General features: G+C 50.4%; 1 protein-coding gene across 1 annotated transcript in view; it reads left to right on the top strand.

The window, feature by feature from the left end:
- Window positions 1-19,618, top strand: part of WDFY4 (WDFY family member 4) — a 284,390-nt gene that overhangs the window by 69,508 nt on the left and 195,264 nt on the right. Inside the window, exon 13 of the mRNA XM_036265310.1 lies at window positions 6,640-6,733. Coding sequence (XP_036121203.1) covers window positions 6,640-6,733 — 94 coding nt within the window. The remainder of the gene's footprint in view (window positions 1-6,639; window positions 6,734-19,618) is intronic.

Genomic DNA, 19,618 nt, shown 5'->3' with positions numbered 1-19,618 from the left:
TAAATCCCACTTGGTCATGGTGAATAATTTCTTCATGTATTGCCGGATCCAATTTGCTAGTATTTTGTTAAGGATTTTAGGCATCTAATTTCATCAGAGATATTGGCCTGTAGTTTTCTTTCTTTGTAGTGTTTTTATCTGGTTTTGGAATTAGAATTATGCTGGCCTCATAAAATGAATTTGGAAGTCTTCCTTCTTCTTGGATTTTTTTGAATAGTTTGAGGAGAATGGTTGTTAGATCTTCTTTGAATGTTTGGTAAAACTCCCCCATCTGGACCCTGGCTTTTGTTTGCTGGGAGAGTCTTGATTACCTTCAATTTCCTTAGTTGTTATTGGTCTGTTCAAATTTTCTATCTCTTTCAGGTTCAGTTTTGGGAGACTGTGTGTTTCTAGAAATTTGTCCATTTCCCTTAGATTGTCCAATTTGTTGGCGTATAATTGTTCATAATATTTTTTAATGATCCTTTGTATTTCTGCGATGTCAGTTGTTACTTCTCCTCTTTCCTTTCTGATTTTGTTTATTTGGGTTTTCTCTTTGTGTTTCTTGGTGAGTCTGGCTAAGGATCCATCAATCTTGTTTATTTTTTTTTCAAAGAACCAGCTCTCTGTTTCATTGATCTTTCAAATTGTTGTTTTTGTTTCTATGTCATTTATTTCTGCTATGATCTTTACTATTTCTTTCCTTCTACTTGCTCTGTTTTTTTTTTTTTCCTGTTTGCTTTCTATTTCTTTATTTTGTGAAGTCAGAGAGACAATTAGAAATTTTTCTTGTTTCTTTAGATAAGCCTGTAGTGCTATGTACTTCCCTCTCAGGACTGCTTTTGCTGCATCCCACCGATTTTGTGTTGTTGTGTGTTCATTTTAATTGGTTTCCAGGAAGTTTTCAATTTCTTCCTTGATCTCCATGGTAACCAGTTCATTGTTTATAAAAAATGCTATTTATCTTCCATGTGTTTGAATGTTTTGTGTGCTTTGTTGTAATTGTTTTTAGTTTCATGCCATCGTGATCTGAGAAGATGCTTGATATGATTTCAAACTTTTTGAACTTGTAGAGATTTAGTTTGTGTCCTAACATGTGGTCTGTCTTTGAGAATATCCCGTGTGCACTTGAGAAGAATATGAATTCTGAAGTTTTGGGGTACAATTCTCTGTAGATATCTTTTAAATTCATTTGATCTAGTGCATCAATTAGAGATTCAGTTTTCTTGTTAATGTTTTGTCTAGAAGATCTATCCAGTGATGTCAGAGGGGTGATGAATTTCCCTGCTATGATTTATTGCTGTTGATTTCTCCTTTGAAGTCCTCCAGAAGTTTTCAAAAATATTTTTGTGCTCCTATGTTGGGTGCATAAATGTTTACCAAGGTTATATCCTCCTATTGGATAGGTCCTTTCAGTATTATCTAGTGGTCTTCTTTGTCTCTAGTTATTGCCTTCATTTTGAAGTCTAGTTTATTGGATATGATTACTGCTACCCCAGCTTTTTTTTTCTTTTTCATTTGCTTTGAAAAAAATTTTCCATCCCTTAACTTTCAACCTATGTGAGTCTTTTGTTGTGAGATGAGGCTCTTGTAAGCAATATATATATGATTCATGCTTTCTTATCTATTCGGTTACTCTGTGTCTTTTTTTTTATTTTTTATTCTCATTTGAGGTCATTTTTCCATTTTTTGGTCAGATAGAGTGGGAGGGAAAGAGAGGGAGAGAGTGAGAGAGGGAGAGAGGGAGAGAGGGAGAAAGGGAGAGAGGGAGAGAGGGATAGGGAGGGAGGGAGGGAGAGAGAGAGAGAGAGAGAGAGAGAGAAACATCAATCTGAAAGGGACACATCGAGTGGTTGCCTGCCTTCTGCATGACCTAACGAAGGCCGGGGACAAACTGCAACCAAGGTACATGTCCTTAGCAGGAACTGAACCTGGGTCCTTCTGGACTGCTGTCCAATGCTCTAATCACTGAGCCAAACCAACCAGGGCTACCCTGTGTCTTTTGAAAGGAGTATTTAATCTATTTACATTAAAAGATTATTGATATATACTTACTTATTGCCATTTTTGCTTATTGCGGTTATATTTTTTTTCCTATTTTTTTCTACTAATTACAGCAGTCCTTTTAACATTTTTTTTTGCAGTGGTTTGGAGCTAATATATTCCCTCAGCCTTATTTACTGGGAAGCTCTTTATTTCACCTTCTATTTTGAATGATAGCCTTGCTGGATAGAGTAGTCTTGGGTTCAGGTCCTTGTTTTGTTTTTTTTTACCTTGATTACTTTATGCCATTCCCTTCTGGCTTGTAGTGTTTCTGTTGAGAAGTCAGCTGAGAGCCTTATGGGGGTTCCTTTGTAGGTAACCTGTTGCTTATCTCTTGCTGCCTTTAGGATTCTCTCTTTGTGTTTAATTTTTGGTGTTTTAATTATTATTTGCCTTGCTATGGGCCTTTTTTGCTTCTTCTTACTTGAGGCTCTCTGTGGTTCTTGGACTTGTGTGCCTTTTTCCTTCACCAAGCTAGGGAACTTTTCCATCACTATTTCTTCAAAAATATTCTCTAACCCTTGCACATTTTCTTCTTCTTCTGGCATACCTATGATGCATGTCGTTACACTTCGTATTGTCCCACAGTTCTCTTAGGCTGTCTTTCTGTTTTTTAATTGTTTTTTCCTTTTGGTTTTCTGATTGGGTGATTTTTTTTCTCCCCTATCTTCTAATTCACTGATCTGGTCCTTGGCTTCATCTACTCTGCTGGTTAATTCTTCCAATGTGTTCTTTATTTCTGCTATGTCGTTTTTCATTTCCTATTGGTTGGTTTTCAATGTTTCTGTTTTGTTACCCATGCAATTGAGCTCTTCACTCATGCTATTGAGCTTCCTCTTGATTATTGCTCTGGACTCTTCCTCTGATGTTTTGCCTAGTTCTGTGTTGTTTATTTCTTCTCCTGCAGAATTATCTTGTTCTCTCATTTGGGATTTGTTTCTTTGTTTCACCATTTTGGCTGTCTCTGGATTTTGGAGCCTGCCAAATTTTCCCTGTGGGTGTTGGTAGTTCTGTTGGTTGTGGCTCCCTCTACTGGGCTTAGATGAGTATGAGAGGACTCATGTTAAATACTACTGTCAAGTCTTACTTTCCTGGGTAGATTTGCAAGCCCAGGCAAGGTTCACAAGGTTCAGTTATCCTCTAGCTATTTGCCTGGAGGCAGTTTCAGTTACTTGATGAGTCTCAGGTGGCTCTTGCTAGCTTATTCAATTGAGATGTTAATGAGCCTCAATTTGCATTTCTCTGGCCAGGCCTGGTGGTGTTGAATTCCTGTGGAAGAGTCCCTTGCTTCTCTCCAGAACTCTGGGAAGGGGCTCTTTGTGTAATATGGCTACTGTCTTTGAGGGAGTGATTCAGTACTGAACTCCTGGCGTCCAACCCTCCTGAGCCAGAAGTTCTGGACTTTCTCCACTCAGTTCCAGTCCAGTCCACCCTCCCTCTGCCAGAGCCCAAGGTGAGTGGCTATAGATGATTTGCCAGTGAGGCCCTTACGAGCTCATTAAATTGAGATGTCAAGGAGCCTTCATTTACATTTCTCTGGCCTGGCCTGGTGGTGTTGAATTCATGGTGCAGGGGCTGTTATTTCTCCCCAGGGCTCTGGGAAAGGGCTCTTTGAGTAAGATGGATACTGTCCTGTGAGGGAATGACTCAGTACAGAACTCCCTGCATCCACCCCTCTGGAGCCAGAAGCCCTCTTCTCACTCAGTTCCAGTCTAGTCTGCCTTTCCTCTGTCTGAGCCCAAGGTGAGTGGCTGTAGTTGGTTTGGTGCTTTTTAAAAAAAACAAAAAAACACCTCTGCTTTCTCAGTGGGAAGCGCACACCACTAATACAGCTCTCCTCTGCTCCTCGGACTCCCAGCCCATGCCCACGCACCTCCGCAGTTCCTCCTGGGCTTGATTTGGCATCCCTGGTTGTCGTGGTTCCGTCCAGCTGTTCTTCAGTTGGCTTTTCCCAATGATTTGTCTTTATTTCAGTTGTAATTCCAGTTTGGTCTTGGGATACGGACTGAGTAGCTTCCGTTCACTCAGCTGTCATTTTTTTCTTGATCCGTAGACTACTTACAAATATGTTGTTTACAGTGTGTATGTATTCAATACCACTGAATTGAACACTTAATGTGCTTAAGATAGTAAGTTTTTTGTTATGTGTATTTTATCATAGTGAAAAAGGAGTATGTTGTTTAATTCCCAAGTACTCGGAGACTTCAGTTTCTTTTTCTATTATTTACTTTGTCTTTAATTCTGTTACAATTAGAGAACACACTTTGTATGGTTTTATTTCTTCAAAATGTTTTAGGTTTTGTTTTATGAATCAGAATCTATTTGATTTTGACAAATGTTCCATGAAAACTTGAAAATGTGTCTTCTGAAATGCACATTACATCATTGGTTGAATGTGTTCAGTTCTATATCGTTGTTGCTTTTCTCTCTACTTTTTCTATCAATTACTGAGAAAAGAGTGTTGAACTATATATATTTGAGAATTTGTCCATTTGTTCTTTACTGCTATCAGTTTTTCTTTATGAATGTCGATGCTCTGTTGTGAAGTGCCTACGCATTTTTGATGTTATGCCTCTATTAGTCATTATGCAATATAACCTGTTTATTCCTGGCGACATTCCTTGCTCTGAAGTTCTCTTTCTCTAGATGTAACTGAGCCACACCAGCTTTCATTGGATTAGTGTTGGCCTGGTGTACTTTTTTACTATCCTTTTACTTTTAGCCTGTCTGTATTATTACATTTGAAGTGGATTTCTTGTTGATGGCATGTAGTTTGGTCGTTTGCTTTTTCCGTTCGGATGATATATGTCTATTAATTGGTGTAAGTAAACCATTTAAATTCAGTTTAACTTGGGGTATGTTTGATTTGGGTGTACCATCTTATTTGTTTTGTCTTTGTTCCCTCTTTTTTTGTTCCTCTTTTCCTGCCTTTTTGTAGATTATTTGAATATATCTTATTATTTCATTTGATTGATCTACTGATTTTTTACTATTGAAGATGAGATCAATGAAATGTAGTTAAGCAATTTATCAGAGGTAGAGTTCAGAGCCATGATCTTGAGGAAGCTCAACAGCATGAGTAAGGACATCAGCACCATGAGTAAAGGTATAGAAACATGCGCCCTGGCCGGTTTGGCTCAGCGGTTAGAGCGTTGGCCTGCGGTCCTGAGAGACCCGGGTTTGGTTCCCGCTAAGGGCGCGTACCTTGGTTGCAGTTTGTCCCCGGTCCTGGTCGGTCGTACGGGTGGCAGCCACTCGATGTGTTCCTTTCACATCGATGTTTTTTTCTCTCTCTCTCTGTTCCTCTCTCTCCTTCCCACTCTACCTGAACAAAAAAATGGGAAAATGTCCTCGGGTGAGGATAAAAAAAAAAAAAGATATAGAAACATGAAAACCAACAAAGTGAAATGAAGAATGACATAGCAGAAATAAAGAACACATTGGAAGGACTAACCAGCAGAGTAGAGGAAGCTGAGGACTGGATCAGTGAATTAGAAGACAGGGTAGAAAATATCAACGAATCAGAAAACTAAAAGGAAAAATCAAGTTCAGTTCTTAAAGCCTCCAGAATGTGGTTTAGGAACAGGCCACACATGTGCAGCCCGGACTGAGTCCAGAGTTTGATACAGAACTCAGTGGCCTCATTTTCTTAAGCCTTTTCCTCTTCATCATCTCCCCAACACTTTCTGGCTCCCGGGGCCCTCTTCCTCCTCTGTCTAGAAAGTCATGGCTTTGTTTCCTGCTCTGGCACACACCTCACCCAGCGGCACCTGTCTCTGGGGCCAGGCAGGTAGAGGAAAAAGAGACAAAAACGATGGGGGTTTTGCTTACACGTTTGAGACCATGGACAGTATCTGAGAAAAGGATTCTCCTCTCTGTGAGTTTCAGATGCCTGCCTGGCCGCTGTTTCCGCTGTGGGGTTGCCTAAGGCTGGGGTGGGAAAGAATGGAGACACCCAACAAAAAATGTCCCACGGATTCTCCTCCATTTTCTGTGGCTTGTCGGAGCCTCCTTTCCTGCTCCTCGGACCAGAAACAGCAGCCTGCTCTTGTTGGGGCCTGCTCCACACCTGGTGCACGGTTCTGGGCTCTGGGCTTCCCGCGACCCCACGCCAGGGGATGCTAGAAGAGAGCCCCAGAAACTCATTGCCAGTTCTGTGGTGCTTTGGGTTGGTTTCTCTCTGTGCTGTCGCTCACTTTTCAAAGTTCTTAGGGGGCTGCTCATGCATTCTGTCTGGGTTTTAGTTGCATTCAGTGGATAGAACAGTGTTTTTACACCACCTTAAAGAGGTCTAGACGTGTGTGAGTGTGTGTGTGTGTGTGTAACGTAAAATGAGAACTTCTTCTCCCACATATCTGAAGAGAAGGGGAGAGGGCCAGGGGGCTGACTTCCGTTGAGCACCAACCGTGCGCCAGGCACTGTGCCTTTGCGCACAGAAACATTGGTCTGTCCCTCTGAGAGGAAGGGTGGTATCATCAGCTCATTGTGTAGTTGGGGAAATTAGGCACAGGTTAGTTAGTTCAAGGTCATATAGATAATAAGTGGCAGAAAGGTCTGTGAAAAACAGAAGAGGCTGGGAGGCTCAGGGCTGACGTTCTGCCTCCCTTCTGTCTGCAGGGTGGATGAAGGTGAAGCTGTGATCATGCACCCTGGGGTCCTGTGCATCGTGGTCAGGCTGCTGCCTCGGCTGTACCAGGAAGACCACCCCCAGGTACTTGTTGATGAACACACATATTTGCCTTGTTTTACATGACTGACCTTTTGAGCTCCATCTGGCTGGGGACTTGGTTTCCCTTCTCACCATGGCCCTCAGCACCCTGCATGAGCAGAGCCCCTCTCACGATGAGCCCTCCGCAGGGGGTGTCGCATCTGAGACCCTCGGGTGAGTCCTGTCCACCTTCCAAGGCCATTCAAAACAGGTCACTTCTGTTGGTGTGGTGGCCTAAAAACAGCAGCCAAACGAAGCCAGCGGACATGGTTTCGCCTTCACAAGGCAGTCCCGGTGCCGAGGGCAGCGTGGGGAAGTCCTTCGCTCCCACGCAGGGGTGGTCTCACGGTGCGGCTGCAGCCCTCTCAGTGCCTGGTGCAGGGCATGTGGCTGCCCTGCCCATGGGTCCTGCATCTGCGGGGCTTGGAGGTGGTGACCGTGCAGACAGACTAAATAAGCTCACCAAAGAACATCCAATTACACATTGTGACTAGTGATATGAAGGGAAAATCCAGGGTGCTGAGAGAGATAATGGGAATGGAGGTGGGTTGGGGGCGGGGGAGACCCAACAAAACCTAAGTTAGATGAAGGGGGGGTGGTCAGGGAAGCATCTCGTAGGTGGTAACATTGAAGCTAAGTCCTGAAAGGTATGTCCATTAACCCGGCCGGCAGGAGCCTCTGCAGGTGGCTGGGGTGGGGGTGGGGGGAGTCAGGGGGCAGGTCGTGGAGCCCGGAGCCCTGCCCACAGTGTGGGCTTTATCCCCGGGGGAACAAGCAACCTCTCCCAAGTGCGTGAAAGATGACGCTACCAGCCTTTTGTACCACCGCCTCTCTGTGCGGGCCGAGGCGAGGTCCGGGTGGGCCGTGTGGGAGAGGCCGGCGCAGCGGAGGGGAGCCGTGTCTCCTGTCCAGGAGGCCGTGCTAGCAGCTCCGTCAGGCTGTTCGGTGGAAAATGCGAAGAGAAGGAGTCAAGACACCCCTCAGAGCTAGACCACAGGCCCCGAGCTGAATGGGGTACAGGGAGCGGGGAGAGGCAGCCACGGCAGCTGGGGTTCCTGGCAGGACCGAGGCCCCCTGCAGGCGGCAGGCCGGCATGGGTGACGGCGCCTGACAGAGCCAGGCAGGCCCTCAGCTGGCCAGGGTGCATCCCACGTTCCCAGAGAGAAGCCAGCGGGGCTGGAGGGGACCCAGAAAGTGCGCACTTACTCAGCGGCAGGTAAAGGACACGAACTGAACTGGGCGGCCACTTGCACCAGGCGGGGCGCTGGGCCTCACTGTTCACTCAGCCTCGCGGCAGGTTTGGGGGCATGCGGCCGGTTTTGGGGTGTGCCATTATCTCTACTTTAACCAGTGGAGACCAGAGGCTCGGAAAAGCTAATCGATTTTGAAGGGCTCCCAGTCGGTGGGCCTGGCGTAAACGTGGCCCTACCTGGCGGCGGCCTCGTGGGCTTTCCCCGCACAGCGGGGTGGGAGGCAGAGGTCCAGCTTTGCCTTGTCCGGGATTTAAATGGCGGTGACGGGTTTTAGGAAGAAATGGCGGCTGGGGCATGAAGAGCCGCAGCCTGAAATGAAATGCCTTAGGGACAATGCTGCAGCCCCGAGTCGTGAGAGAAGAGGGGAGAAAGGCCTTGAGGTGCAGAAGGGAACTGTTTCCGCTCGGGAGAAGTCTGCAGCACTCGGGCAGGAGTGCAGGGGCCGTCCCGGCTCTCTGTCCCTTGTAACAGGTCCTCTCCTGGTCCTTACTTCTCTGCTGGAAGGTGATGCTAAGGCGACGGTCACTCAGTGGTAGGGCTGCATCTGAGCGAAATGAACGCACTTTGTGTTTCCAGCAGCCGTGGGAAAGCAGCAGCCTGGGGTGAATGGATAGGGCTGCTCGTTTACTTGTCCACTCCTGCCCAGTTAGCGACGACGCCCCCTTGTTCTCAGGGTTCTGCGGTCAGGAGTCCAGACAGGCAGAGCGGCGACAGCTCCTCTCTGCTCCAGGGGCGGCGGCTTCTCACCCACAGAGCTGCTCCCTCAACAGCTGTTCACAGGGCACGGGGCTCCTGGGGCTCACGGGGCTCACAGGGCACGGGGCTCACGGGGCTCACGGGGTTCAGAGGGCACGGGGCTCCTGGGGCTCCTGGGGCTCAGAGGGCACGGGGCTCCTGGGGCTCCTGGGGCTCAGAGGGCATGGGGCTCCTGGGGCTCAGAGGGCACGGGGCTCCTGGGGCTCCTGGGGCTCAGAGGGCACGGGGCTCCTGGGGCTCCTGGGGCTCAGAGGGCACGGGGCTCATGGGGCTCCTGGGGCTCAGAGGGCTCCTGGCACTCCACCCGCTCAGCTGTCTGGGGCCTTGGTTGAGATATTGGTAGGACGCTGAGTGTCTGCCCTGCAGCCTCTTTGCCTGGCTCCTACCTGTGTCCCTCCAGCTGGATCCTCCAACAGGCCACACGGCAACTCGGGGCTCTAAGGGCACAAAGCGGGAGCTGCCAGGCCTCTGGGGCCAGGAACACACCAGCACTGCCTCCACGGCATTCTGCTGGTCAGAGTGAGTCGCCGGTTCAGCTTAGACTCGACAGCCAGGGCGCAGGCCTCCGCTGCTGATGTGGGTTGCAGGTGTGCACAGGAGGGATTGCCGGGGCCACCATCAAAGACCTGCCACCGCACCTGCTTTCACCTCCAGCTGAAGGATAAGAGTATCTCATCCCCAAACCAAGTGTCTTCTAGCCATTTAGTTATGTGAGGTCTAGGACCCTTCTTTCTTTACCCTGGTGTTCAAGACAGGGTCTCTCCGGAGCACACTGGAAACTAATACGCCTTCTCTTACACCAGGAACGTTATTTTCTCAACATTCACAACAGCTCATTGTAAAGTACATGAGCATCCCCCACTGTGCTAGTGCTGGAGGCTCAGGAAAGGGGTGTGACTTCCTCAGGTCTGGGGGTGAGTGAAGGAAGATGGGAACCACTCCCAGGCCCAAGGTCCAATGTGTTTGATGCTCAGGTCTCTCCTCTTTGCGGCTCGCGCAGGGGGCGAGATCATGCGTGCTGGACAGCGCCCATATTCCCAGGTGCAGTCGCTCATTGCATGATGTCCGGCGTCTAGATGTATTTTGTATCACACGATGGACTTGCAATGGAAACAAAGCCAGTGGTTTGGAGGATCTCAGCATCCCATGCTCATGAACGCCTTGTGCAACCTCCTCCTGATGCTGGCAGATGGAGTGACTCAGAGCAGACAGTTTGTGCTCCTGGAGCAGGGACACTGGGGATGAGCCTGAGTTTCAGAGACTCTCCATGAGCGGCCCCGTCAGTATGTGGACAAGAACTCCCTCTCATTCTGTGGTGATAATTAGACAAATTAAGTATGGCAACGAGAATCCCGTTTGGTAGGATACTTTTTCTCACAGTAGTGATTTAGGAAAGTCTAATTGCTCTCATCTGTCAAACCTGCTGATGAGAGGTGGTGGTGCATTTGCTCAGTACTTTCTGCAGGTACCACGGCAGCGCCTTCAGAGTTGGTTGGTTACACTAGTTGATTCCTGGAGGGGGATAAACCTCAGAACAACAAGGAGAACAGCGGGTCAGTGAGGAGTAAGACCACATAAGACAATGCCGGGTGAGACTGGTGCAGACCGTGCGTTTTGTTGCAGGAAAGGGAGCCGGAGTGTCAGTAGAGGGCGGGGTCTCTAAAAAGGGGATGTGAGTCCTCGTCACCGCTCTAGGTCTGCCTGCGGCTCCCGGCTCTCCCTGAGCTCTTACCCACGTTGCATTCCTCGGCTGCTCTTGCACCTCATGGGTGAAGTCTGATGGCCTCCCAGGTGCCGAGGCTGTTTTGGAAGCAACAACCCGAATAGCGGCTCAGGTGGTCGGATTTATTCCAGTTGTGGCCTCGTTGAATTTGCTCCACTCACGGCCCAGAGGTGTTTCCTTTCCAAAATGCTAGTGCTGCTCCTGCTCTCAGAAACAGTGACCCAGCTGGGCTTTTCCTCTGGTGTCACCACCAGTATTAAAACTGGACTGTGCCATTGCTCTGTGAGGGCTGCTGTCCTAAGCACAAGGCAAAATGGACCTCAGCTCAAGTCCTCTTGAAGCTGAGCTGCCCCCAGAAAATAAAACTAGTTGGGAACAAGACACGCTCCCTTCCTGGCGTGCTTCTGGGGTGGTCAGTGAAGCCCTCCGAGGTGTCACTGGGGACGCAGAGACGAGTGTCGCAGGAACTGTAAGTCAGCATTCTGACGGCTGCAACAAGTGTCCACAGGGGCCTGGGACAGAGCGAAGGGAAAGCCAGAGAGGTGGGGACACTGGAGCTAAGCTTTAAAGAAAAGATGTGCCCATGCCAAGTTAAGTAGAGGAGGAGGCGGGAAAGCTCAGACACAGAGGTCGCACAAAGGAAGATGCCCACTTAGAGACCCTGAGTAGTTCAGCTGGGCTGGGCTGGACTGTGTGGGTGGAAAAGCTGTGGGTCGGATTGAAAAGGTTAGTTGAAGCCCCATTATGAAGGGCCTGGAAGACCATGTTAAGAGAACTGAACTTGCCCAGCCGGTGTGGCTCAGTGGTTGAGCGTGGACCCAGGCACCAAGAGGTCACTGGTTTGATTTCTGGTCAGGGCATGTGCCCACGTTGTGGGCCAAATCCCCAGTGCAGGGCATACAGGAGGTGGCCCATCAATGTTCTCTCTCACCGATGTTTCTATCTCTCTCTCCTTCTCTCTGCCTCTCCCTCTAAAATCAATAATTAAAATAAAAAAAGAAAGAGAGCCCTGGCTGGTTTTGTTCAGTGGTTAGAGCGTCGACCCACGGTCCAGAGAGACCCGAGTTCGGTTCCCGCTAAGGGCATGTACCTCGGTTGCAGTTTGTCCCCGGCCCCAGATGGGGTTGTGTGGGTTGCAGCCATTCGATGTGTCTCTGGCACATCGATTTTCTCTTTCCCTCTTCCTCCCTCTCTCCCTCCCGCTCTATCTGAAGATAAATGCAAAAAATAAAATCAAATAAGGTCCTTGGATGAGGATAAAAAAAAAAGAGAGAACTGAACTTTATTGGATTATCATCCATTGTCATTGTCATCATCATCATCATCACTACCATGATGTTTAAATTTTATTTACTGATTTTAGAGCGAGAAGAAGGGAGAGAGAGAGAGAAAGAGAAACGTCGATTTGTTGTTCCCCTTATTTACACATTCACTGGTTGATTCTTGTATGTGCCCTGAAGGGGGATCAAACCCGCACCCTTGGTGTGTCAGGAGGGTGCTCTAGCCGACTGAGCCGCCCGGCTGGGCCGGCCGTGCTGAATGAGCAGCACTGTGTGAGAGCAGGGCTCATGCTCTGCAGACGGCAGACGCGGTCCCGGGCCAGCTCTGCCGCTTCCCAGCACAGAGCCAGGGACCGTGATCTAGCCTGCCGACCCATACATTCTCTGTCGCAGCGTGCGCATGACCTCATCTCCCTCGTGGCCTTGTCATGAGGAGCAACAGAAGCAGCGCACGAGGGCTCGGCAGGGTGAGCAGGCGTCCATGCGGCCCGAGAAGCACTTGCGAAGCAGTGTAGCTACTGCTTTAGTTGCCAAAAGCCCCCGAGTATCCTCTCCTGCAGTATCTGTAGACCCTGCACGGTGGGAGTCAGTATTCCCACTTGGCAGATGAGGACTTGAAACTTGTAGCAATTAAGTAACAGAGTTAGCATGGTAGCAGTTGCTGGGCGTCCCTCCCTGGCAGGAGGCTCCCAGGCCCCTGCCTCTGTGCCGAGTAAAGAAGTGGTTTCCGTGGGCGTTGATCGGGAGCAGCGACATGATCGTTCTGACCTCGAGTTGTTGTTGGGTGCACCCCAGATTCCCTGGCACCTCTGCGTGGTCTGAGAGAGCAGACAGAGCTGAGGCTGCATCTGTCTGTCGACTCATTCGCCCCTCAGCGTGGAAACCGGTGCCACTCTCTGGAATTAGCCTGCATTTCAAACACAGTGAACGAGTCATATGAGTTTCAAAGAACTAAAACATCGAGAGCGTGAAAGCCCTGGACAGCACTGCGGAAGGGCAGGCTACTTCCAAGGGGAGCTGCTTCCTCCAGCAAGGACATGGGCAAAGCAGGAGTCTTATTTTGTTAAATGATCACACATTAGAAATTCCAAATATGTTGAGTTTCTAGGTTGCTCACGCTCTTTATTCTGAACCGTATCCCCAAAATATTTCCATTGTTTCCGAGTGGAAATCTCATTAGTCAAACTCCGGGTGACTTCTTCCGACGGTCTCTTAACTGGAGCAGAGAGAGGTCATCTTGCTTGGAGACAGAGCCAGCACACTGGACAGAATGATGGAGCGAAGTTCGTCGAATAGGAGGAACTCAGGTCCAGAGATCGGGTGACCTTCCTTCTCATCCTTTTTACCCTCATTCTTTCTGTGTCTTACACAGTCCACTTCCTTCTTCTGCTTCTCAAGTTCAGCGGCTCACATTCAGCCTCGTTTACAGGGGTTGCAGATGCCCCGTCTTGGGGCCCGAGAGGAACAGGAAGGCATCTGCCGGCCACAGGGAGTGGTGAGGACGAGGCCGAGGCCGAGGGAAGGGCCTCCCTGCTGAGTGTTCACCGTGGCCGAGGGGGAGAATCAGAAGCAAAGCCAGACCACGCCCACCAGTAAAACACTTCTCTAGACTGTCAGTTCATGACCCTTAGGAGGTACGGAGTCCCCCTCCTTGTGAGCCCACCGCGGCGGCGGCACCTCAGGTTTCGGAGCAGGATCTGTTTGGGGCCAGCTGTGCGGCTCCTTAGCTGTGTGACCTCAGCGAGGCCATCTTTTCGAGTCTCAGGGTCTCGCTGTTTCCCCACTGTGAAGAGCACGGTGAGTGTGATGATAAGATCTCAGTTCATCACCCAGCACGCGGCGTGTTCACCGGCGCTGGCCCCAGCGTGCCCTCTTCTCCGCTGGCTTTGCCGCGCTGGGTTCCGAGGACCCCAGGTCACGATATGTAAATGTTTGGAAATTAAATGAAAGGCAAGGCGTTGTCGGTGTATTTCCAACAACACTATACTACTGATAAATTAATAATAGAGTTGATGAGGAACTGTATGTTAATATCGACTTGTGAATCAAAAGACTAGGCTCCTCTCTCTGCCTTTTCTGCATAGGATCAGGATCCGAGCAAAGGTCAGTGGGCAGAATGGGAATGCAAAGGGTCTCAGGCAGCTGGAGAAAGGGGTCCGAATCCATGAGTCAGAACTCAGCAGAGATGATCACGCGTTGCGCTGCTTCAGTACACACAGACCACACACAGACACCCACGGGAGGAGCGGGGCGAGAGTCCAGGGGTTCAGTCGAGGTCACAGTAGCCCCAAATGGGGTGAGGACACCATGACCGTGAATTTTATTTCCAGCTGTGTGAATAGTAGTGCCCAGCCCAAGGGGGTGATGGTCCGGCTGATCTCGTAGACACAGCGCACCCGAGGGAGAAGCTAGCGTGATGAGGGCCCGCACACCCTCGTGGTCACGGGAGGAGTAGTGAACGGATCCCTGGGTGTGCAGCCCACGAGGGAAGAGTCTGGGACAGTGAGAGCTGGGAGAGTACTTGCGGGTGACTGGTGGTAGAACAGTAACAGATCGACAAGGACCAGTTGGTGAAACTGAACCAAGCAGGCTCAGGAGGAGGACATGTTTGCAGAAGTTTGCGGGGCGGCTGTGGGGGTCGTGGGCGGCTGTGCCCTGGGCACTGCGGGGCGGCTGTGGGGGTCGTGGGCGGCTGTGCCCTGGGCACTGCGGGGCGGCTGTGGGGGTCGTGGGCGGCTGTGCCCTGGGCACTGCGGGGCGGCTGTGGGGGTCGTGGGCGGCTGTGCCCTGGGCACTGCAGGGCGGCTGTGGGGGTCGTGGGCGGCTGTGCCCTGGGCACTGCGGAGCGGCTGTGGGGGTTGTGGGTGGCTCTGCGCTGGGCACTGCAGGCACGTGTGAGGTCTGAGCTGGAGAGAACCTAGTGCCTTGACTTGACCCTGTGACCCTGGCTGGTGCCGAGAGCCGTGGCTTGGGACTGTGGCTCAGGTACATGCATTTTCGGCCCCCACCTGGCCTCTCGGGGGGCAAACAGCCAGACCTATTTAGGTGCATTTTATGGCCAATGCTGAGTGCCCACTAAGTCCATTGGACCGTGTGGGCAGCACCATGGGCACAGGACATTTTGAGGCGTTGGCCTAAGACAGGATGGGATGCCCAGTCCATAGCGTCACGGTTTCAGTTGGCTTTGCCCGGACTCAGCTCGTGCTGATTTGGTTCCCATACCGTCCCTGAGCGACGGGAGGATGGGGGTGCAGCCAAGTAAAGGCGGCCCTGAACCTGGAGCTGGCTGGTGCTGTGTGTCAGCACCTGGGGTCCTGAGGGCAGTGGGGCAGTGGCCTTGGACGGGACCTTCTGGTCTGAATTCTTGTCCCTCCACTCAGCTGGAACCCGCAAGCCATGTTGCTTTGGGCCTCAGTTCCCTTACCTGTCACCGGGGTTTGTCTGAGGCTTTAGTGAGCTCAGTGAAAGCGGTTAGCAGAGTGCCCACGTGGAGTGAACACACGGGGTGTGAGCTGCCATCCCAGTGGTGGGACCGGGGGATGGGGGCTGTGCCCCTCCTGTGCTGGGCTGATGATGCACGGTGGCCAGGCACCCTGGTCGCTCAGTGGAAAGAACTTATTGATAGTAAGTGAGAAAACAAGACTGCAACTACGAGGGCAATGTCTAGATCACCGCCATGCCATAAGCAACAGTGCCTTCGTGGGTGCTGCTTCTACTGACACCCACAAAAGTCATACGTGAGGAGAGTACTTTCATTATTCTCACATTAAAGCTAAGGAAACAGTTCCTAGAGAAGGTAACTAGTCCACGTCGGGCTGCGTATTAGGGTTAAGTCAGCATGAGAACCTGCTCTGAGCAGGCGCTTGTCTGCCCTGGGCCTGGAGGGGGAGGGGCAGGAGGATGTTGGGGAGCTTGGGAGCCGCACACCTGAGCCCACCTGCCTGCGATGTGGTATGAAGACTGCAGTGCACACACAGTGCCAGGTGTGATGTGGTATGAAGACTGCAATGCACACAGTGCCAGGTGTGATGTGGTATGAAGACTGCAGTGCACACACAGTGCCAGGTGTGATGTGGTATGAAGACTGCAGTGCACACACAGTGCCAGGTGTGATGTGGTGTGAAGACTGCAGTGCACACAGTGCCAGGTGTGATGTGGTATGAAGACTGCAATGCACACAGTGCCAGGTGTGATGTGGTATGAAGACTGCAGTGCACACACAGTGCCAGGTGTGATGTGGTATGAAGACTGCAGTGCACACACAGTGCCAGGTGTGATGTGGTATGGTGAATGCAGTGCACACACAGTGCCAGGTGTGATGTGGTATGAAGACTGCAATGCACACACAGTGCCAGGTGTGATGTGGTGTGAAGACTGCAATGCACACAGTGCCAGGTGTGATGTGGTATGAAGACTGCAATGCACACACAGTGCCAGGTGTGATGTGGTTTGAAGACTGCAATGCACACACAGTGCCAGGTGTGGTGTGGTATGAAGACTGCAATGCACACACAGTGCCAGGTGTGATGTGGTGTGGAGACTGCAGTGCACACACAGTGCCAGGTGTGATGTGGTATGAAGACTGCAGTGCACACAGTGCCAGGTGCAATGTGGTATGAAGACTGCAGTGCTCACACAGTGCCAGTTGTGATCTGGTATGAAGACTGCAGTGTGCACACGGTGCCAGTCGGGAATGTGAGAAAGGTTTCCCAGGTGAGAAGACAGGTGGATTGAGTCTTGGGTAACAAGCAGGAGCTCAGCTGAAGGACGGGATTTGAAAGTGCTCCGGCAGCTTCGGGCATTAGTCGGAAAGAGCCTGGCATGTTAGGCCAAGGGTGCGCATGCTGCTGGGGCTGGCACAGGGCGACCCAGGAGCAGATGGCAGTCAAGTTGGAAGGAGACAAATCCTTTATGAATACTAGATCCTTGGCTTCCATTGCCTGGAGGCAGTGGCCATCACGTGTGTGGTCTGTTGAGAAAGAGCAGAAGGTGTGGAGCGGACACCACATGCATCTGGTCTTAGTTGCAACTCTATGCAAATATGTCAAGAAAGCCGGGGCCCTGCGGTGTGGCTCAGTGGTTGAGCGTCAAGCCCTGCACCAAGAGGTTGCCGGTTCGATTCCCGGGCAGGGCACAGACCCAGATTGTGGGCCCAATCCCTAGTGGGCGGCCTGCCAGAGGCGGCCAATCGATGTTTCTATCTCTCTCTAAAATCAGTAAAGAAAAAAATTAAAAAAAAAAAAAAAGCCATGAGATTTGGAGCCTCATACCTAAACCAAGGTCACAAATCCCCATGCCTACAAGGCCACAGGGACACCGTGCAAGAGAACTACGTACGCAAACATTAAAACTGAAATAGCTTATCAAATAAAACCACCCGGTGAACCCCGTGAATCCATGCCATCCCACTTAACAGCCTCTGATCTTAAGAGCTGAGGTCACTTAAATGGTATCATTTCTCTTCTGAAATCATCAGATAAAGAATATGTGGACCAAATGAGAACAAGCAACTAGTACAAAGTTGAGTAGGTCAATAGAAATTTCGAGTTCTTTTTAAGTGTTGGGGAAAAGCTGACACTGGCTACCTGACGGTTTCTACGCCTAAGTCAGGACAATGTGGTTAATGTCCAGAAGCCACAATGTGGACTGCCGTACCCAAAGCCCACCACTTCTTGGATGACTCACCCCATCGGGACCATATGAGCTCTGGGACCGTGTTATTCTGGACCAGGGGTAAAACAGGGAAGGGAGGACTCTGGACAAGGATGGACTTGAAAGCTCAACTGTTAAGTGGAGAAAGCAAAACTCTTTGTAAAGCCACCCTGCAAATCGCTCGGCCATCGTTTGCGGGGGATCCAGCCTGTCGGCTGGTCTGGGGACCCCGCGTGCCGTGCTTCCCGCGGAGTCTCCGCAGGGCCGTTGTCCCCTTTCGGGCCTTGGAAGTCATGCTTGGGAAAGTCAGTCCATTTGCGGGGAGACTGGTTTCCTGCTACTGCTCATATTTTCACTAAAACCTTGTTTTACTGGAACCAACATTGAAAAAAACAGCACATTTTATTCAAAACAAGGCAATATTGGTATTGACAGCACTGTAGTGCTAATGAGGACGATCAATTTCCCTCCTCCATTACAGAGTATTGAGCCGTGTCGGAGAAACTTGTGGTATCATTAGGCACGGTCAGCGTTTCTCCAGTTTGAAAACTTTCTCTTTTGCATATTTAGATTCTAAGTGTTCCTGCTGGTGGGGGTGGGCGTGGGGCTGGAAGGGGGGAGGAAGCAAAACAAATAACGCCCCCCCCAAAGCCCTCAAAGCAGAAAGCAAAGTGCTGGTAATGCAAACAAAAGAGTGTAGACATTTCTTTGTAATTCTGATTAATAATACATTGTGGTGTTATTTTTGCATCTTGCTTCATACAATTATCCCACCCACCCAAGACTCCCCAACTCTCCCCCCAGACTAAAAGACTGCAGTTACCAAAAGCAAGTTCTGGGCGATGGAAGTCCCAGGCAGAGGGCGGGAGCTCCTTTCTGTTGGAGAAGAGGGAGGAGGGGGGCGAGGGGCAGGCCCGCTGGCCGCTGGCTGGGAGGGGACACTGACAGCATCAGAGGAAAGGCCCGGGAGGGGTCCAGGGTGCTGGGAGGTTTCCACAGGGGAGCGCTCTTCAGAGGACGAGAATGGGGCTGTTACTGCAGATGAGCTGTGGCCTTTCCACCTTCTTCTGTTCTGATTCCCGTGGACCCCACACGTCCCTTTCCCAGGCCAGGCTGGCTGTGTAGACACCACCGTGACGGGGTGTTACCCCTTAGGCAGCTGTAACAAAACACCACAGACTAGGGGCGTATGCACAACAGATTTGATATCTCACTGGTCTGGAGGCTGGGAAGCCCACAATCAAGATGCTGGCAGAGTCCGTATCTGGTGAGACATGGTGGCCCTCCTCCCACTGTCCTCACGTGGGGAAGGGAGGAGGGACCCTCTTTTATAAGGACACTAACCCCATTCGTGAGGGCTCCTCGTGACAGTCACTTCCCACGGCCCCGTCTCCAAACATTGTCTCACTGGGGGTTAGGTTCCAACATGTGCATTTGGGGACATAAACATTCAGCCCATCGAGGGACCATCATCATCTCCAAGCAGCTCAATTTCTCCTGACAGCAGCGACGGTGCACATGAAGACGTTTCAGAAGGGCAAAATCCTGGAAAACCATTCTAACTTGGTTAGACCTTAAACTGCAGCTTAGTCGTCTCCAGTTTTACCGAATACGTTGTGAAGATGGGGTTTCACTGAATGCCATCCGTTTGAGGCCTGAGCGATGGGCACCATGCTTCTGGGAGAGAGGTTGGAAGTCAGGAGGTGAACGTGTGACTTTTGTTTTCAAAAAAATCTAGAAACGAATCAACATTGTAAATATGTTTCATCACACGATTTAGTCCTTGAAGCATATGCAGTACAAACTGTTCTGACAAGCAGCGGGAGAATGCTATTGTGTTCATACCTGTCCCTTAGGGGTACGTCCTCTTGACCCCCTGGGCAGGGTGCCCCCACAGGACTGCACGTGTGGGGAGGAGACAGTGGAAGGAGGTGATTCTGAGCCAGACTTTGCCCTTCCTATGTGGCCCGGACAGCTGACTTTCCTGGGCTTAGTTTCCTCATCTGTAAAATGGGTGTAGTAATAATAGTCTCATAGTGTTCCTCGCAGGGACTATCTAATGCATACAACCTGCTTCATCTGGGGCCTGATACATCCTGAACATTCCCATCGCTGAGTAAAATTTGGCCCCCAAACTCGGTGCCAGGCCCAGACTTCCTTATTACTCCCAGGCCCGGGGGACCCCTCCCCTCTCAGGTTCCGTACATTCTCTGCTCGAACCCAT

Source organism: Molossus molossus, unplaced genomic scaffold (assembly GCF_014108415.1).
Source record: "Molossus molossus isolate mMolMol1 unplaced genomic scaffold, mMolMol1.p scaffold_m16_p_17, whole genome shotgun sequence".
NCBI lineage: Eukaryota > Metazoa > Chordata > Mammalia > Chiroptera > Molossidae > Molossus > Molossus molossus.
The sequence above is the reverse complement of the archived record's forward strand: the minus strand, read 5'-3'. Positions and strand labels throughout refer to the sequence as shown.